The sequence below is a fragment of the Elaeis guineensis genome, chromosome 13 (assembly GCF_000442705.2).
Source record: "Elaeis guineensis isolate ETL-2024a chromosome 13, EG11, whole genome shotgun sequence".
Classification (NCBI taxonomy): domain Eukaryota; kingdom Viridiplantae; phylum Streptophyta; class Magnoliopsida; order Arecales; family Arecaceae; genus Elaeis; species Elaeis guineensis.
In genome coordinates, this window is record NC_026005.2 from 7,916,470 (window position 1) to 7,935,775 (window position 19,306).

Here is a 19,306-nt window from a genome sequence, read left to right on the forward strand (position 1 = left end):
AAAGATGATGACATGCATCACTATAGCTTCTCCCAGCCAAATCTCTCTCTCTCCTCTCTCTGTGATGCAAAAAGAAAGATGATGACATGCATCACTATAGCTTCTCCCAGCCAAATCTCTCTCTCTCTCTCTCTCAGAGAGATAGAGAGCTAATTAGGTGCGACAAGTAGCACCTGGGCATACGTTGGCCTCAAGGATCAAGAGGCCTACGAGTGTCTACACGCAGGTTGGAAATTACTTAATTGACAACGACCCAAGCCAACATATGCAACTTCAGCTATGCTAATAGCTTTAGCCACAAAACGCTTGGCTTGTTCTTGGCCACCGCCACCACCACCTTATCTCTACCTCTCTCTTTTCTTCAAACATAAACATAAAAAGTTAATTAATTAAACAAAACATAATATCTAACGAATCTCAAGCTAGATTTTTGTAACTAGAAAGAAATATACACTAAATTAGAGACTAAGATGTATTGGTAAACTTTTATCCCTCAAGGTTTTAGAAAATGATTTGAATAAGAAACTTTATAACATCAAACTTCTCTTTTTTTTTTTCCTTAAGAAATACTAATGCCTCAAAAACCCCGTCAACATGATTTTTCAAAAGCAGTCTCATCTAGCGAACACATGGTAGTTTCTAGGTTCATGTGGATGCCCACAAATATGATATGGGTCTTCTAACAAAAAAAAAAAATATGGGTCTTAATTTGATTTAGATCCAATTTATATTTTATAACCAAGGTTTGTCCTAGTGGTCATGCCTCCAGCATAGCAATTAGACATTTTAAGTTTGAGTTTTGAATATCGCATCTCCAAATATTTAGACATTGGTAATTATAATATGGATAGGTCTCCCTTCATTTAAATTTTTTTTTTAAAAAAAAAAATCCAACAACCTCCTAGTAGCGTTGTTCACCTTACATGATGCATACCTGTATGCAAGCTAGAATAGGCGCAATTTGCAAGAGCTATTTATAAATGTTCTATCATTTGCTTGTGGAATGATGACAAGTTTTTTTTTCTTTCTTTCTTTTTCTCAGAAAATGGGAGGGAATTTGCAAACTTCCACCAAGATGCAAAACCAGGGTCTTGTAACTTTATCAATTGCGCAACTGAACCACTGCAGGTTTGGTATACCTCACTTAACAAGCCAATCGAGCCTCTGCCAGTCAACTCACAATGAGTGAATCTAGTACAACGTCTCTGAGGAGACGCCTTCTCATTCCATGTCATCGTTTTGATGTTTAAACTATATCTAGTTTCTTGTTCATCCAATATCCTCTAGCTTTCCTCCAATTCTCCCACAAGACTTGCAAAGATTTCCAAATTAAGGAAACATGGACAAAGATTTCCTTAATAAGGAAACATGGTTCAGTAATCTGCATGCCATTGTCGATGACATCACCACAAAGGCGTGCTCGGCCATTACCATTCTGAAGTTATCAAAAGTTTTAAGCAGTAGACGGGGTAAAAAATGAGTACAGTATTATTCAGAATCTGGATTTATAACAATTCTAAGCAAACTTTCTATGCCCATAATAGCTAAGAATTTGAGATCCATGCAAAATATTGACAAATAAAGCAACTTATAGCGATATGAACAACCATGAACCAACACCAGACTCCCTTTTTAATCGTGTTCTGTGTTCTGTTCTTTCTCGGGGGTCTGGGGGGAGTTGGAAAACATTGCAACAGTTACTGCCGACTTTTGGTTTTGCTGCCTCTTTGATCATTCTTTGAAAAATGTATGCCACAAACAATTATATTATTCCATCAGAATGACCATCTTGTCATGGGACACCAGAAAGACAGCATGCTAAACCTTTTCCATCTTCGGGTTATATGCATTATTTCAAGCCTCAAACCTTTTTGAACTTAGCATCAACAATTAAGAAAAGGTAGCAAAAACAAATGAAAGTTCTATAGGAAATTCCTTCAAGTAATTGTTCTTTTGTTCTTTTTTAGGCTGTATAAGTCAGAGCAATAATAATTCTCTTGACAGTTCCAACCGTGAAAAACAGAGACAAGTTGCATCCATTTTGAAAAACACTCCTCAATGCTCATTAGAAACATTCATACAAACATCTCTTACAAGAAAAAGGGAGGAAATCAAAGTTCTAAAGCTACAATTTCCCTCGAAGCTTATCATGGCAAATGTTGAAAAAAATAAAGAATAAGTCATTACAAGCAAAGAAAGAAAAAGACCCGGGTACCTGACACAACTCATTTTCTAATGCAAAGAGAGAACAGAGATGACAATTTCCTCCACAGACTATATACATTGACACATAAAGAGAGCAAGGCTGAAAGGGAGACAAGAAGGAGCAATTTCAGTTCTTATAAATTAAAATTGCAAAGATGGCGCACCTTGCAAGAGCTACTATTTATTGGACCATTGAAATTCAATTTCCAAGTTTCTGGGGGGTCCACTTTTGCTTTCAGGGAGCAATGTATACTCTCCAGCTACTGATCCCAGCATAACCACCCGATCAATCTGAATCGTTACTTTTCCAAATTTGCTCTGCAGTCAGACCCAGGAAAATGAGGCAGTCAAGTTCCAGTAGAACTAAGGTCAAAAGCACAAAGATTTTTGAAGCAAAGTGTTGGGCCAAAAGAGGGATAACATCAGTCTATTTTCTTTGGGGTCAATACCTTTCCGAATTTGCTCTTATTCCTGCAAGATATGTGAAGCTTCTGGCCTTTAGGAGGACTATCAAATGCCCAAGAAAAAGCTTCATCCCATTCAGGGGTTGGACCCGTTGACACAATCTGAAATTGGAAGATGACATTAAAGTAAATGACTGTGGTTATGTCATGCAAGAATAACCCCTATGGTCAGTAGATAATTATAAAGCTCAAGCTTTACCACAATGCTGTGCAGTCTATGTACCAAAATTTTATAATGTTTCAGCAATACACAAGCATATTATAGTGAAGCACATGTAACTCTTAAATTCAGATGTTCTACATCATTTCATATGATTAATCAACATATTCTCGCCAAGGATTAAAGCATTGCATACCAGTTCCCTGTCTTGCCAGTGCTTTGCGTGCACTTGCACCAAGAGCAAGCGCTGGCATGCAGCCATGCTGCTCTAAAGGGCACTGGCATAGTATGTGCTGGTCTGGTGCGGACACACAGTCCATGATTCTTGTGGGCAAATCACTCTAGGAAGATCCCAAGAATGATGGATGCATCGGCACTTAACAAGCCCAAACACTACTACTCCAAAAACCCTCAATGATCTTGATGATTGGTATTATTAAATAGACGAGGGTGTGTAAGCCCTCTGGCTTCCTTTGTTTTAACTAACTCCTAAGAGTCCCATTCCTTGCTTCACTTATAATATTGACCTTAAAGGTGCTCCAACTACTAAAATCTTAGAGAAGGGCAAGGCATACTTGCAAGAGCCAAGATATATTTTGGTCTGAAAGCATGTACCCAAAAAGACGCGATCTTCCAAGAAGTTCTCTCCACTCATCATTTCTACCCATCCAGAATAGGAGATAAGGGATCAAAAGGTGCAGAATGCTGAATGAGTGAAGAATATGAACAAGCAGGAGAAGGGCTTGTCTGAAGCTGTCGATGTGAAGAATATGAGTGGAGAGGATATCTAAAGCATATACCAAACAAAATGCAGAGCATGGTGATCTAAAAAGCAACCCAATTCAAAAAGTGCTTACGTACATTTAAGATGGCAACATGGTCACATCACAAAACAATTAGAGTGCAATCCAAAACACTAATATTGTGAGGTGAAAGAACAAGGAAAACTGGAAAAGGACGTGCAAGATTAGTAGTATTCAAGGAATAAGTGGTAAACTAATTGAGATAGTTTGACCATGTGCACCATAGGTTAAAACCGACCCCGGCGCTGAGAGGTCACAGATCCTGTAGAAGTGGCAGAAAAGAGGAGAAGAAGATAAAGAGGAACAAAACTAATATAATAAATCTTTTGGTTTTTTATTCATTTTTGAAAATTTGACCATGTACTTGGCTAGGATTCATAGAAATGGCCCACTTAGTTGTGATAGGATTTGTTGTGTATATTTTTGCCAGATGTGACGCAAGCCCTATGGTCAACAAAGGTTTTAAAGGCATCCATCCCCAAGTCGTTGAGAATTTCATCCGCAACACTTAGCATGCTTTTTCTTGTTTTCATATTTATTATGCATAGAAATATCCTGCTATGTTGTATGGAGATTCACACTTTATAATTCCAGTAGATCCCATTTTCAGGTCACAAGGGTGAGTCCTTAAAACTTTTAGAAATTCAATGCACCAAGAATTATGCTCTACTTTGGTGAAATCATGATGGTCTAGCTTATGTACGCTATGTTATTCCCTCCTGACCTCAATAGGCGACCACCCTTTTACTAATAATTTGACAATGATATTGAAGAATTTTGGCTGACATAAATGCTGTCAACAAATCCATGAAGGGGCAGAAGTGTGTTATGAGATACCAAAGAAGAAGAAGAGGAAGTTCCAACCATCCAGACTTCATTTTGCTGTTTGGTAATTTCTTTTATGCTTTAGTTGCAGTTGGGATTGAGATAAGTATAACAATTTTGCTAAGACGTAGATAAGACCTCCCAATTAAAAGGAAAGGAAACTATAAATTAGTTACGTAGCCTAGTAAGTTAGTAGATAAAGGGTCATGGATATGCCAAATAAAAACCTGATTATATTTAAAGAAAAGCATAAGCCATCTCAGGTATTATGTTAAATACTATTTCTATAGCATAAGTTATTTAATTTTTATATGAATAATAAATACAACATTATTGAAATCATCAGAAAACTAATAATGTTAAAATACTGACTCTAATGAAAAATAGCTTCCCATCATATATAGAAACAAGCCGATCTTAATAAGATAAGGATAGTGCTTTCAGGATATTAGTAGCCTTGGAAGGCAGGCCACAATAAGACAACAACAGTAACAAAAATGGAGTTCAGAAGTTTCGTTTCAGACATGCAAAGTTTGGTTAGCAACTGTATGTTACCTTCGTTTGTCTTGGTGGATTGTTGCCAAGTGTGAGTTTGCAGTATACACTTGGGTTTCCCACTGACTGCCTTAAATTGTTACCCCGCTTTATAATGACTGTAAGTGTTCCTGGTAAGCACTGCAAAAGAAGTTCAGCTTTTTCCTGGAACCGAGGTGGGCCAGACTGAATCAAGTATTGCAACAAGGGAATAGCCTCTGATGCAGCAACAGATTGAGCTTTGAAAATCTCAGTTGGGCATGCTGACCAAGCTTGCCTGAGAAAGAAAAGTGAATCCAATGCTGCTTCTTGAGCTGCTTCAGAGCCAGTTTTAAGAGACGTTACAAGATGGGGAATGCTTAAAGTAGCAGGTTCAGTAGCCCTCAAACGAGGAAAGTTGCCTAGTAGTGCATTCAGTGCTTTTAGATACTCCTCATTTGCACTTCCATTGGCCCATAAATCTTTTTCAATGGCAGCTGCACAAGAATCAGAATCATTAGGTCTCGAAAAGGGTAGTGCATGCATGAAAAGCACAACTGAATGAAAAATAAATATCAGCTAGACCATGTAATAAGTCTAAAAATAAAACCTCAACAAATTATGTTGAAACAACATTAAAATGGTCATGTTAGCAATAAAGCTTTTTATTCTCAGAATAGTCTCCAAGATTATTCCATTTTAGTGTTGGTAAAAAAATTCATAGCTATGGCTAATGAATATTATGAGCATTTAAGTCATTAGAATTATCAACAGACAAAAAATTAGAAAGTTGGTGTCATGGTTGATGACAAGGCAACAAATAATTATAATGTACTGCTTAAATTCAGCCAGCCTCTTTGTTAAAGAGACAGGTAAATTGCAGGCTCACAGATAGCCACACCATTTTGAGAAGTAATGCTGATCACCACCTCAACAAGAACAATTCAATAAACTAAGCATAATAACTATGTTTGACTTTGTGTTGTAAGAGTCCATAGTTACATCATCCAGAGCTCTCTACTTCAATAATTAGATCTAACATTTATGATCTTCTGTGATTTAGTTCTATCCTAGAAGTTTTATACCTAATGCTTTGATAATACCATGGTCAATGAACTTGGAAACATATTTGTCCACTTCATTTGGTAATTCATATGACTGGAAAATGTGATGCTCTGAGCCCTGAACCAGAGTGCATTTCTTTTACCAAAACGGCTTAAACTAAAAGAAGATATGATGTTTTATAAGAAATCAATGCCTGTTAGTCTTAGCTATAATTCTTTATTTTATGCTCAGCGTAATTAGTTTGATTTGTCAAAAATAAAGGATAAGCAACTGGAATGGAGGACAACTTTAAAACGCAGTAGTAAAATAGTATGATTGATGACAACATTCAGGTATAGTCCACTTCAGCAGAGCTAATTGTTAGTCAAGAAAACCACTAGACAAGTACAATCACAGTGAGGAGAAAGATTAAAAAGAAAGAAAGAAACAAAGAATTCATGCAGCAATCTTCCTCAGTTATGCATCTGTTTGTGCTTGAACTTGGACTGCAGGCATCCCAGAACAACAAAATTTCAAATAGAAGTTTGCTAAGAAAGGCACATGACAAGAATCACAAGAATTTACCAGTTATAGCTCTCACTGTTTCACTCGAAGCATACTCTTGGATGGTGTTATTAGAGAAGAGAAGTTTAACAAACATTGCTGCCTGAACAGACGTATCAGGATTGCTGGAATTAACAAGGTCCAGCACAACCTGAACACCACCAGCTTCTGCAACAGCTCTCTTATTTGATCTGCTGTACATTACAAGATTCTGCAGGGTGCATATGGCTACTACTTTCATTTCTTCTGTTGGTTGGTCTTCAATAAGATTTACCAGAGCTCGGCATGCTGAAACAGCATCTGCAGTTCGAGCAAGGCCTTCATTTTGGAAAAGATCACCAAGAGCAAGAGCTGCAAGCAACCTTCCCTGCTGGGATTGTGTTTGAGGATCTAGAAGATACATGGATAGTGGTGAAATAGCAGATTTGGCAGCTTTTGTTTCTCTGATCTTCACATTGTTAAGCAACACTTCCAGCAATCTTGCTGCAGTTTCTTCACACTGATGACTCCTGAGAAGTTCCAATAATGCCTCTACAGCACCACTTTCAGCCATTGCTTCAGCACTGGTTGAATCATCACTTTCCAGCACAAGCAGGGCATTTAGTGCACCTACAACTGTACTTTCTGTTCCAGAGTGAAGCAACTGCACCAATACAGCCACAGGCAGTTCGAGAAAAAATTCAGAACTATACTGGAGAATGCTGGATAAGATAGAAGCAGCAGATTCCCATATAGCATGAGGCAAGGGAGGGTCAGTTTGCAATATTACTTTAGACAACTCATAAACACCACCTTCCTTAGCAATTGTATTTGGCCAAGATAATGCAATGTTAACAAGAGCTTTTATAGACCTCTGTTGTAAAATGGGCACACCTGATCCAAGAACTTGGATTAGGGGACTAATTGCTTGCTCTGTTATAGAATCCTTCTGCAAGTGTTCTTCCAAGAGGAGATGGGATAATAGTTCTGCAGCCAATTGTTGCACCGCTTGACTAAGGGAATCCAGTAAAGCAATAACTGGTTCAATGGCTTGTCGAGGTGTCAGGTTATAATCAGCTCGACAATGAGGATGCTCCAAAATATTAACAAGAACCTGTAAGGTACCATGCTGACCAATAGGACCAATTTCAGACCTACTTAGTAAGGAGAAAAGAGGTTCCACAACTTTGGCTGCTGATGGACCCTTCGCAATGCTTGCATTGTTGGTCAATATTCTAAGTAATTCAGCAAGCGCAATGCAGAGAAAATCAGGAGCTTCATGGAGTATATTAAGTGTGCTCTCAATTACCCCAGCTTTCACCATTTCCAATTTACAAGCTGGCCTATCCTTTCCTAACTTTGCCAAAGCTCTAGCAACTGCCTCATGAAGCAAGCAATTTTTACCAAACAGAAGACCAACAAGAGGAACAACAGCACCATGTGCAGCAACTAGTTCTGCCAATTGATCATCATCCAAAAGCTTATCCAGTGCACAAACTACTGAATGCTGTGCAGGACTAGACTCACTGACTAATAGAGACACCAAAGGCTCCACACAACGTGCTGCAGCCATCGTCGACCGAATTCTTGTATTTCCAAAAAGGACACAACATAACTCAGCAGCACCTCCCTTCAATTCCACTGAGCAGTTCGAAGAAAGGATACGGCAAAGGACATCCACTGCATTCATCTCAACATCTGCAACAGCAAGAGCTCTCGACAGATTTTCAGAAAGCAACCTAACAAGAGCAGCAATAACAGCATGTTGCTCCTTCTCTGATCCAGTGCTCAAAAGCTCTACAAGGGGTTGAATGGCTTGGCGAGCTGACTCACTATTCCTGATATGATCTGAGCAAAACAAACTCTCCAAAGCTTTAGCTGCACTGTACCTGGAATTTCTTCCCCCTAGTCGTAAGACTGCCACAAGTTGATTAACAGAACCAAATGCAGATTCATGACGCCTTATTTCAGCACTGCTGAACAGAATGCCCAATAATTCTGTGGTCGCTTCTTCTGTTGCATCTTGTGGTCCTAGTGAGAGATACTTAGTAAGTGCCTCTAAAGCCCCAGCTTCAACCATTACAAGTTTATTTGCAGGGCAATCTACTGCTAGATGAGTCAGAAGGCCCAATGCCAGAAAAGGTGCACCTGGTCGGTCTGGAATTGGTTTGAGCAAATCAACAAGTGCAGGTATGGCTTTCCTAGAAGTTGCACCAACCCTTATATCATCAACTCTAAACAACCTCTCCAATGCAACTTGCTCTGGATTGCGGACCATAGAGAACTCCTCTGACAATTCTAAAAGATCAGCTATATCAGTGTCAGCACACCCAAGCAAAGGTATGAGCCCATTAGCTGCCCCAGAATTAGCAACAGCCAGCAGAGTCCCTCTGCTACCATTACAAACAAGACTGGCCAAAGCTTGTGCAGCAAAATATCTGTTTGCTGACTCTTCTGATCTCAACAGATTTGCAAGTACTGGAATAGAGTGCATTGTTGCATTTGATCGTATGATATCTCTGTCCTGAAACAGCGCTGCGAGTAGCAAAGCACATACCCATGTGCTGTTATCTTCTTTAGAATCACTCTGCAAATTTTACATTTACATACGTCCGATTAAGTCTTGAGAGTGACCATAAGAATTAAAAAACATGCAGACAAACCATGACATTAAGCAAAGAAAGTAAACAATATACAAAAAATATTGATGAAAGTGCCACCATGAAATACACATATGGTAAATACAGATATAGGAAAAGCTCCTATAATAAGGGATGGAACTACTGAAAAGGCATTGCCAGTTACCTGTATGGATAGGAATGCACACTGAGAGATCTTGTCAGTAAGAGCTTCAATTGCTCCAGCCTCCATTATGGCTGCTTTAGTTTTGTCATCATGACAAGCAAGTATAGAAAGTAGCCAAATGGCAACCATGTTACCAGAAATCACAGCAGTGCTACACTCAATTTCACCATTTGTATCTTGCTCTTTAGGATGCCTATAAATGCTTATGTCGATATTGCTTTCACCATCTCTATGGTCAGCCAAAGAATATGTAGAATGAAGCATACCAACAAGAGAATGAACGAGATGAGTGCATAAGCTTGATTCATTCAAAGCTTCAACCAGATTCTGGCTGTTCTCTTTTGCAGCACAAATAAGAAGAGCACTTCCCCCAACTTTGACTTTGAAATTGTTGCACCCAATAACTCTTCTTGCAATTGATGATATACACCCAGAGGTGCCAGAAACCACACCACCCAGTATAACAGGCTGATCATGACCAAGTTTTGATACAATTTCTATAGCTTTATCCTGTAACAAGGGAGTTCCATCAGCTATACATGCAACAAGGGGGACTACTGTATGGGGATGTTCAGCAAGAATTGCCCATGGAGGTTTTATATGCTCGCTTGCTCCTTTTGATCTTGACAATATAGCCATTGCATTAAGAACTTCTGATGTAGCCTCAGCTTCAACACTAGTAGATTCCAGAAGGGCAGCAAGTGCGAGAACTGTCCCAGCACGGTTTACACTATCAGATATTGCCTGATCAATAAAGCGACACTGAAGAAGACGTGCAATTGCTGCTGCAGCATGAGCTCTTCCATCAATAGTGCCATCTCGCAGAACTCGTGTAACAGGAAAAATAATCTCATCTGGAGATGCCTGCGTAGATACTTCATGATCCAGAAGAAGGTTAGCCAGAGCTCGTGTTGCCTGCTCTGCCACTTCTAGAACTGAGGAATTAGCAAGAAGGATTAATGGATTCAATGCATCTTTAGCAACTGCAGCAACCTCCTTATTTTGCTTAATTGAAAGGAAAATAGCTGCAAGGCAGCATGAAGCCTCGCTCAGAATTCTTTCAGACTCCACATTAAGCAGCTTCATCACTGACCAGAGAGTCTTCACCGCAACATGAGTTTCTCTCAAGTCTCTGCGGCAGTGAAAGAGTCCTGCAAGAGCTGATGCTGATTTAGCTTGAGTTTCTTCCTTCGTAAAACTTAAGATTTTTATCATGGTCTCAATAGCATCATTTGCAGCACTTCCTTCATGCAAAATATCATTTAGGGGTGCTACTGAAAGCAAACTTTTTAGTGCATCCAATATATATACTTTAGACTCAGGCTGGTCACTGGTTAGTAAAGCAGAGAGCTGGCTGATAGTCCCAGTATCTGACTTATGGATGAGATGATTTAATGTTTTTGATGCGATCTCTTTTCCATTATCACTTCCATTTTTCAACAGCCATAATAAAGCAGGAACAGCATCAGCACTTTCAACACATGCTCGAATGTCTTCACTGTGGTTACAAAGGTTTCCAAGGATTATTGCAGAATCTTCTTTGGCTTTTGGAGATCCTGTTTCTAAAATTTGAACAAGAGGAGGAATGCCTCCAGCAGCAGTTATGGCCCATTTGCTTTCATCATTTTCATTGGATAAGAGGCAAAGAAGAGCCACAGCACATTCCTGTTGTTGTTCCGATGAGAGGCCGAGAAGAGATATCAAAAGCTGAACCCCCTCACGACCTTGCAATGCATGCCATAGGCTACATTCTTTGTTGCAGACTATAAGAAGAGATTTCACCAGTTCATCTTGTGCCTCATTTGTTGCCATCGTTATCAAACCAACAAGCAAGCGTTTTGCATCAGAACTGCGAAGCCTCCTTGATAGAATATTATTCCCATACAAACTGGCCAATGCTTCAATAGTACGCTCCTCTACAAGAAATGGCAACTTAGGTTTAAACTGGTTTACCAATATCTTCTCAATGATTAAAGGGTCTGAAGCCCTAACAGATTCAGCGTTCGAGTCATATATCATCAGGGCTGAAGCTAAAGCACCCAGTGTGTCAGCAATCTGTGCAGGTGAAGTACATGATTCGAGGCTTTCACCTAGGCTGGATATCACATATGACAATCCACCAGATATATTTGCTAATGCACACATTGCATTTTCTTGCAATGCTTGAGCAGATTCGCCTTGCATAAATTCTTTTGATGGAGCTATAGTTGCATTTATCAATGCAGGGATCCCATTAGAATTAGCTATCTCACGCCTGGCTTCCTTACACTGTGCAGAAAGAGATTTAAGGGCACCCGCAGCCTCAGCTCTAATAGAAGCTTCATTACCAGGCCCCAGTAACTTGAGGAGTTGCTTAGTGGTTCCTGCAGCTAAAACTCTTGAACAAACTGATGCATCTTCCATCATTACACACGCAAGAAGATAGCAAACATTTGCAATTGTACTGGTTTGTCCCAAAGAAAGCAGTTTTATAAGTATATCCACTCCGCCAGATTCTATGGTCGCTGGCCAGAAACCATCTGTGCTCTTAGATAAATTCTTTAATGCTCCAGTAAGCAGATTATCCACCATACTACCATTTTTGAGACCATGTTTTAGCTGCTCCCATAAAACAGGAACAACTCCCTCAGTTGCGAAGATCTTTGATCCAACATGATCCCTTGCTCCACCTTGAGAAACAGCATAAATAGTTTTTGCAGCTGCAATCTGGCCCTCAGCTGAGCTGGACTTGAGGAGAGCGAGCAGTGGAGGGATGCAACCACCGAGCAATACTTTTACTCTTAGTTCTTCCTCCTTGCAAAGAGATCCTAAAACAGCAGCAGCCAACATCTTCACTCCTAATGACCCTGACCTAAGGAGAGCGACAAGAATGGGAACTGCCTGGGAGTGTGACCCCACGGCACCAAAGGCATTATCACGAGTTTCGATAAGTTCTAGCAACTGTTTCAAGGAGCTCTCTTTCTCTTGCGCAGCTGAAGAATTCCGACGTAATTGCTCTACACACTGGGCAATACTTGAAAGCGTTCCATCTGGATCCTCCATGCTAGCACGGTCTCTGAAAGTAACATAATTAGCAAGATCCATAGGTGAAAGCTGTCCACAAGTATTCATCATTGCAGAATGGTCACAATAGTGAGCAACTAAATTTTGTGATTTAAAATGAGTTTACACGTAATGCTCTAAACATTTGTTAAGAGATAGCTGGATGTTCAAAAAACAATCATTCTTCAAATACTAGACATGTCAGAACATTATGCAGGAGACAACTGGATGTTCAACTGCCCACTAAAATAAGAGGGTCATTCTTCAACTACTACACATGTCATAACATTATGCAGGGACAATGTGAACACAGAACAGATAGGGCAAAAGAAACTTGCATGTTGTAGTGTTGAATTTTGTCAATGTTGCTACTGTGACATTGATGTCTAATTATGAAATCTGTGTTCTCAAGAAAATTTGACAGTTAAATACATCACTATCCATGTGGGAATATAATGATTAAAGAAGCATATCTCGAATCCCATAAATAAATAAATGACAAGCCTTATATTTTCAATTTTGGAACCTCATAAAATGAGAAAATCAGTTCATTGGATGATTCAAAAGTACACAGCGCAAATGGCAATGATAAAAATAAGGATCTTGACATGGTCCTATAACATAGTCACCACTTATGAGCAACCATCACATTTACAATAGTCATTCTTGTTAATTATTGTTTTTTTTTTCTTTCCATTCCTCTGTATATTTTAGTTAGAGGGCAGGGTTGGAATTTTATACATTCTTAGCTTGATACTCATATTGCAGATGGATACAACCCTTTTTTGTGTGTGCCCACCTTTTTGCTTGTCAGACTTCTAAATTCTCATAGGGATCTCTAGGAATTCCTTCTAGAGCCTGTTGAATAATTTTTTATAGATTCCCTTTTCACTCATTCTTACTAAATAACGAGCTAATAAATCTCTTTCTTTGTGCCATTGGGCTTCCCCATTGAATTAATTGTAACACTCATAATGATCAACCTTACAAAGATCCCATTCATAACAAATACAAGGAGTTAAACAATAAAGGTTTTGTCAAAGAAAACTAAAACATGCAGAATAACGCTGGTTATGCTTATGGTTAGAGCTGTATATGTGCCTACAAGTTGATGGAGCACGCACACACGGGGATATATATTTCTCAGGTCAACATCTACATATTCAAACATTTTTTGCATGGAGAAAAGAAAAGGAAAATGATTCTGTGATTAAAATATGGTGGCAATGGTAATGCTCATGAGGTTAGGAACAAGAATGCTAATGGTGGTAGCAGTTAGAAAAAAGGATGGGTGCTTACCGGTTATGCTATCTATTGTCAGTAGGAGTGGGGTTTTGAAAACATTACAATGATGTAAGTGTCACAATGGTTGGCCATTCACTTGATGGTGACAGAGTAATGCAAACTGAAAGCAATCTGTTATTCATCACTCGTACCTCCACAAACATCCTACTAATTACTCATTAACAAAGTCACATTCGACTGTGGAGCATATAAGTTTGAGAGTTGGTGTTAAGAGCTATGAGACATGGGTGTTCTCTCTTACACGATTGGTTGTGTACAGGACTAACATGAGAGTCCAAATGTTATGTTAATGTATATTTTGTCAATTCCCATTAATGATATATTAATGATCATGGTCTTTCCAAACATTACAATTTTGTATGAATGGAAAGCTGGGCCTACATGAACTAAGCAATGAGGAGCTAAACATTTTAGTGATAATGTCTTTATGGAAAGGAGATGCAACTAGACCAGTCCTGGTCTAAATCCACGATAGTACACAGTGTGGCCTAAAAGTCCATGCCCATCAGTCCTAAATGAGCTTTCATTTGGTTTAGTTCAAAGCTTTCAATAACAGATTTTGGATAGGAAACCAAGATTTGCCTAGCGGCCAGACAACTTTCAGCTTTAATTTGCAGATTCTACAGCAATATTTTTCTCCAGAAACCATTTACAGATTGAACCTCTGATATGATATTGACACCCAAAAACTAATTTTAAATAGTTGAGCTTGCATAATATGAATGTTATATAAATCATAAAACCATGAAATTTATATCATAGTATTAAAATGTAATTAGCATGAGCTTAGAGCCAATTAACCTTAAATTTATTTTCTTAAACTAAATGAATGTTGCAACTCAAAACCATAATTGTGTGAGCTTACAATGACTGTTTATTGCACTTTATTGAGTAATCTATAGATGGAGACAATGTAACCATTAATAGATATTTAATGGTATAAGAAAAAAACCAGGTGGCATATTCTCTATTACAATAGTTTTTTACAAGTTGGTGTATATCAAAAGATCTTTTCTACCTAACAGCAAGCAACATGGCACAATGGTATCACTAACACCCAAGGTTCTATGTCTTGGTAGGACAGTGGGCATCCCAGCTGTCCCACCCCATCCTATGAGAAAACGGGATCAAGACAAGGTCAGGACTCCAAAATTCATCAATGCAAATAGAGAAGAAGAAAGCGAAAAAAAAAAAAGGAAAGAAAGATAAAGAAAAGGAAAAGGAAAGAAGAAGAAGAAACATGGAACAAAGAAAGGAAAGGAGAAGAAAAAGAAATGAAGGACAGAGAAAGAAGAAATGGAAAAAAATAAAGAAAGGAAGGGATAAGAAAAGAAACAAAAAGGAAAGGAAGGAAAGGACGGTAAGAAAAAAAGAAAAGAAGGAAAGAAAGAAAATAAAAGAAAGAAAGAAAGGAAAGAAAGAAGAAAATGAGAGAGACAGAGCATATCTACTAGGATGCATGACTAAGACCTCTACCAGAATGGGACAATAGGATGCCACGTTCTATGGAGAAATCAGGATACCTCCGTCGGGATTTAAAACCTTGCTAACATCCACAAACCCTATAGACAAATAAACAGACAAAAATGATAAGCAAAAAATATGACAATGTATCATTAATACACACAAAACTAAATATGTGTATGCTAATAATCTTAATGTTCCCTAGGCATAACTTAGTCATGCCTTGTGACTAAAATGCATGGTGGACCACTCGAATGGATAATCTACGTGGTTTATCCTGACTGCATATGTTTGAACTTTGAAGCGCATACAGACCAAATTCCAATTGTGTAGGAGATGTTCCAACATTGGATTTAGATTAAACCACTGATTTCTTTCCTTTTTTCTTTAAAAAAAAAAAACCTTTCATTTTGGGTCCAAAGGCGTTTTACATAATGTAGATACTGACACGTGGTTTAAATTACTGATTTGAATGGCCCAAATTGCACTTAGGGACTATGCCATAGCATCTGTTCTGCACATGGAATAAATATGTCCCAGGTACACATATATGTGCATATTTTGTATCTTAGAATGTATTCATAATGTCAAGTTATAGTCATCATAAATTTTAAAAAAGAAAGAATAATTAACAGTGTAAATAAACTTTGTGCTATTTCTCTTGCAGAGATATTTAGTGATGAAACCTGAAACATAGAGGTATGAAATTCTAAACTCACCTCAAGCCCATCTTAATTATTGAGTGTGGGGTTGGGGGCTCTGAAGCTTGAACTTTAGTATCCAGATTTCTTTCCTGTAATTGAACAGTGGGGAATAACATTAATCATAAGGAGTGCATCAACGAAGGCTGGAGATTAGTTTCCATGACATATACAGAGTTATGCAGTTGTCGAGATAAGATGCATTGCAAATAGCTCCATTATCATCTAAAAAGGATTATATGAAGGTAAGATTATACTATGTGAATTTATGTATAAATTAGCATCCACAAAAATGCCTTGCAGATTAACTAATGTTAATTTTGTAAAATCTGAGGTTCACTAATATCAATATTTTTTTTATAGTTATTTATGAAATCAGTGGTATTCCTTTGATCCTTAAAGCTACAACTAACTAGAATCAACAGCTGCATAGATTTTAACAATGTCTGTTCAAACAGGATCAAATCTAAAGCTAGAATTTACAATAATGAGGTGGCCGAGTTTGATTTAGAATTGATGCCACCAAAATACTAAATACTCGATGCTTTCTCAGTCCCATGGTTCTTATCCAGGTAGTTTATGATCATTTATCCATAGTGGTATGAGGGTAAAGATTAATAAGTTATATCTCTTATCATCTTTGTCATTGCTTGCCCATGATGAATAATGTTAGTGGGAGATATATGTTGCATAGGAAATATCAGGTTGCTTTTTTAACATATCAAGCTATCTGAGTCACCTCTTAGTGTTTTTATTATGTGATGCCACATTTAAACTACCCGGTCAGGGTCCAATCCATGGATATAAGGAGGTCCTAAAATCTGATAAGTTAAAAGAGAAACGTCTGTGGTTCAAAATCCTGAAAATGTGGTTTTTTGTGAAGATTATGCATTTTATTATTGGCAAGTCTAGTGCAATTAGATCTGGGGATATAATTTGGCTTTTGAAGATCTGACAAGCTTATCCTACCATGATCAAATATGTGATGCACATCCGCAAGTCTACCTTTCACGTCACTTGAAGTCACAGGGATTTTAGATGGCAGAGTTTTTAGTGCTGCCTGGCTACTCTTAGGGGGGTTCAGACTTGTTGCTAACCATAACCTTCTATCAGTCAGATTCCTTCTTCCATCATACTGTTTCCAGCAAAACAATACCAGATAGGCATTTGAGCAACATTCATTTCGATAACCTCCAGTGCAAACAAGCTCTACTAAGCTTTAGCTTAGTTTACAATCTTTCTATCCAGTGTTTTCAAATTGGTAAAAAGCATTTATGAGGATGATTTGGTAAAATTCTTTTGCACAAAGAAAATTAGAGAGAATAAACTGAGTATTATTAGCAAGAAAATAATTGGCAAAAGGATACAGATTGAAGAGTTCATAATACAGATAATTAGTGTTTGGCAATGAGTCTCGCATAGGAAAAGGAAAAGACCTGAACTGCTTTAAGAACACTATGAAACAAGTGAAAAAAAGAGACACTAATTCCAACATGATAATCAGATGATCTCAAGACCGTCTTAATGAAACAATTGAATCATCCAGTGTTTTTTTTTTTTTTTTTTTTTTCCGGTAGACCCAATTACATGTAAACAAACTCTAACAACTAATCATTTAAGATCATGAGTGAGGTTTAGTGATTGGAATCTTAACCGACAAAGAAACTTCATTGACATACTCTTCTAGTTCCATTTTCAAATCGAAAATGGAAAATGAATGGATTTGGGCATGAATAGCACTAAACATATCGAATTGCGGCCCAAATAGAGAACCCAACCTGATTTTCTTTTTCTTTCTCAACCAAAATTATAAAGGATCTACCTAAAAGAAACTGCTTCTTTTGTTATGATTACATTGCCAAAACGGTAATATATTCCATAGATTACATTGAACCACCAGATTCAAGGACCCGTCTTGAATAGAATTAACTCCCCTATCCATTTTCGTCCAACTATTTCTTACTGATCTACGAGATACTGCAATAATGCCATGAGCCGTCCGTAATCATTGACTCCCTTACAGAACATCAAAGAAACAACCTACCAGATCCGCAGCTCCGTGGCTGCCACCATTGTACCTCCACGCTAGTGTTGTCGCCAGCTTTACTGCTGCTTAAGAGCCCTCAGCTAAGTTAACCTACTTCTCTTCTTTGCCGTCAATCTGCTTCCAAATCAAAACAACCTGAACAAATTAAAAGAAAATCAGATTTTGGGATCTGGACTATATATAAATCTGTACTAATTACACCAAATAAAAGGACGAGGTAAAAAGAAGGAGAGAAATCTAAATCGATGAGTAGAATTGAGCAACCCATCTCGTTTTTTTTTTTTAAAAAAAAAAGCCCCCCTAAAATGGTGGAGAACTCGGATGTTTAGATCTGAATCATTGACATTTGCTCCAACTCCAAATCATCAAACCAGTGATTTCCGTCCACAGATCCGATGATTTCTCAATGTTCCCAAACTGTTCTCCCAAAGCAAACCGAATCCAGACAAAATTCTCCACATTCACCTCACACCTACCAGATCGCTCGTTAATCCCTCGAAAGACTCCAACTTTCCGAGAAAATGGAACTAAAAGGGTCCACCTCAGACAAAAGACTCCAAAACTCCAACAATTCAGTAAATTTCAGAGCAGAAACGATCGCATTAATGCCGAATTTCCCAGAGGAGACCGGATCTTCCACTCCCACTCCCAATTCACACAGGGAGCCTAAAAATGTACCCAAAAAAAAAGGGGAAAAATCGAGAAAAATCAGAGGAGAGCAACCTCGACGGACTCGAGCAGCAGAAGAGCTTCGATTCTAGTGGGAGAGGAAAGTGGAGTGGAGATCTTTCGGAGGACAGCAGAGATTTTTTTTCTCTCCGCCTCCGAAGCCGAGGAGAGAGAGGCTCCTATTTTTTCTTTTGGCCTCCGAAATTTCGTCCGCTAAAATGAGTTGCAATTTATAGTAAGCTCTGGTTTCTCTCTCTTCAATCTGACGTCCGCCGACAATTTACAGCGCCAATTTGGAGGCGGCGGCGGCTCGTAGGGGATCGGCGCGAGCCGCATTAATCCAGAACAGTAATGACGTAAGGTTAATGCGCAACCTTTCGTTAGTGTGGTTCATATGTGTTCATATCTAATGTATTTCTCTCTGATTTTTTTTATCCCTTCAACACTAACTGAACATTATATTCTTGTGATTTTCTGTGAGGTATCTACTGCAATATCGAGTTCTGAAGGATAATCTGTTATCAATACAATTTGTTATAATTTTAACACAGGACAATTTCTCAAGTTCACTTCACGTACCTCTGTTTCAAATGTTGTCCCAGATGCAGCATTATTGGCAGTCAGAAAAATACCTGAATTGCCTCTTCCAAATCATATCCACATTTTGGCGAACAGGACAACCTGATGGATTTCCTTCTTAGGAGAACTTTATGTAG

At 38.3% G+C, this 19,306-nt stretch overlaps 1 protein-coding gene across 1 annotated transcript; it reads right to left on the reverse strand.

Annotated features, from left to right (window-relative positions):
• Positions 1 to 2,039: 2,039 nt before the first annotated feature.
• LOC105033005 (protein CELLULOSE SYNTHASE INTERACTIVE 1) lies at positions 2,040 to 18,790 on the reverse strand. Its single transcript, XM_010907619.3, has 8 exons — positions 18,645 to 18,790; positions 17,919 to 18,056; positions 15,893 to 15,966; positions 9,363 to 12,417; positions 6,600 to 9,144; positions 5,013 to 5,467; positions 2,655 to 2,771; positions 2,040 to 2,523 (listed from the first exon to the last, which is right to left on the reverse strand). The coding sequence occupies exons 3-8, from the start codon at positions 15,901 to 15,903 to the stop codon at positions 2,383 to 2,385; spliced, it is 6,324 nt and encodes a 2,107-aa protein (XP_010905921.1). The 5' UTR covers positions 15,904 to 15,966; positions 17,919 to 18,056; positions 18,645 to 18,790; the 3' UTR covers positions 2,040 to 2,382.
• Between the last annotated feature and the right edge of the window lie 516 nt (positions 18,791 to 19,306).

What these genes read in the sequence shown, in the direction of transcription:
- LOC105033005 (XM_010907619.3), bottom strand. An exon ending in GTGCATTCCTATCCATACAG is followed by an intron (nt 9,145 to 9,362) that starts GTAACTGGCAAT and finishes TAAAATTTGCAG; the next exon opens with AGTGATTCTAAAGAAGATAA. An exon ending in AACAGTGAGAGCTATAACTG is followed by an intron (nt 5,468 to 6,599) that starts GTAAATTCTTGT and finishes ATTCTTGTGCAG; the next exon opens with CTGCCATTGAAAAAGATTTA.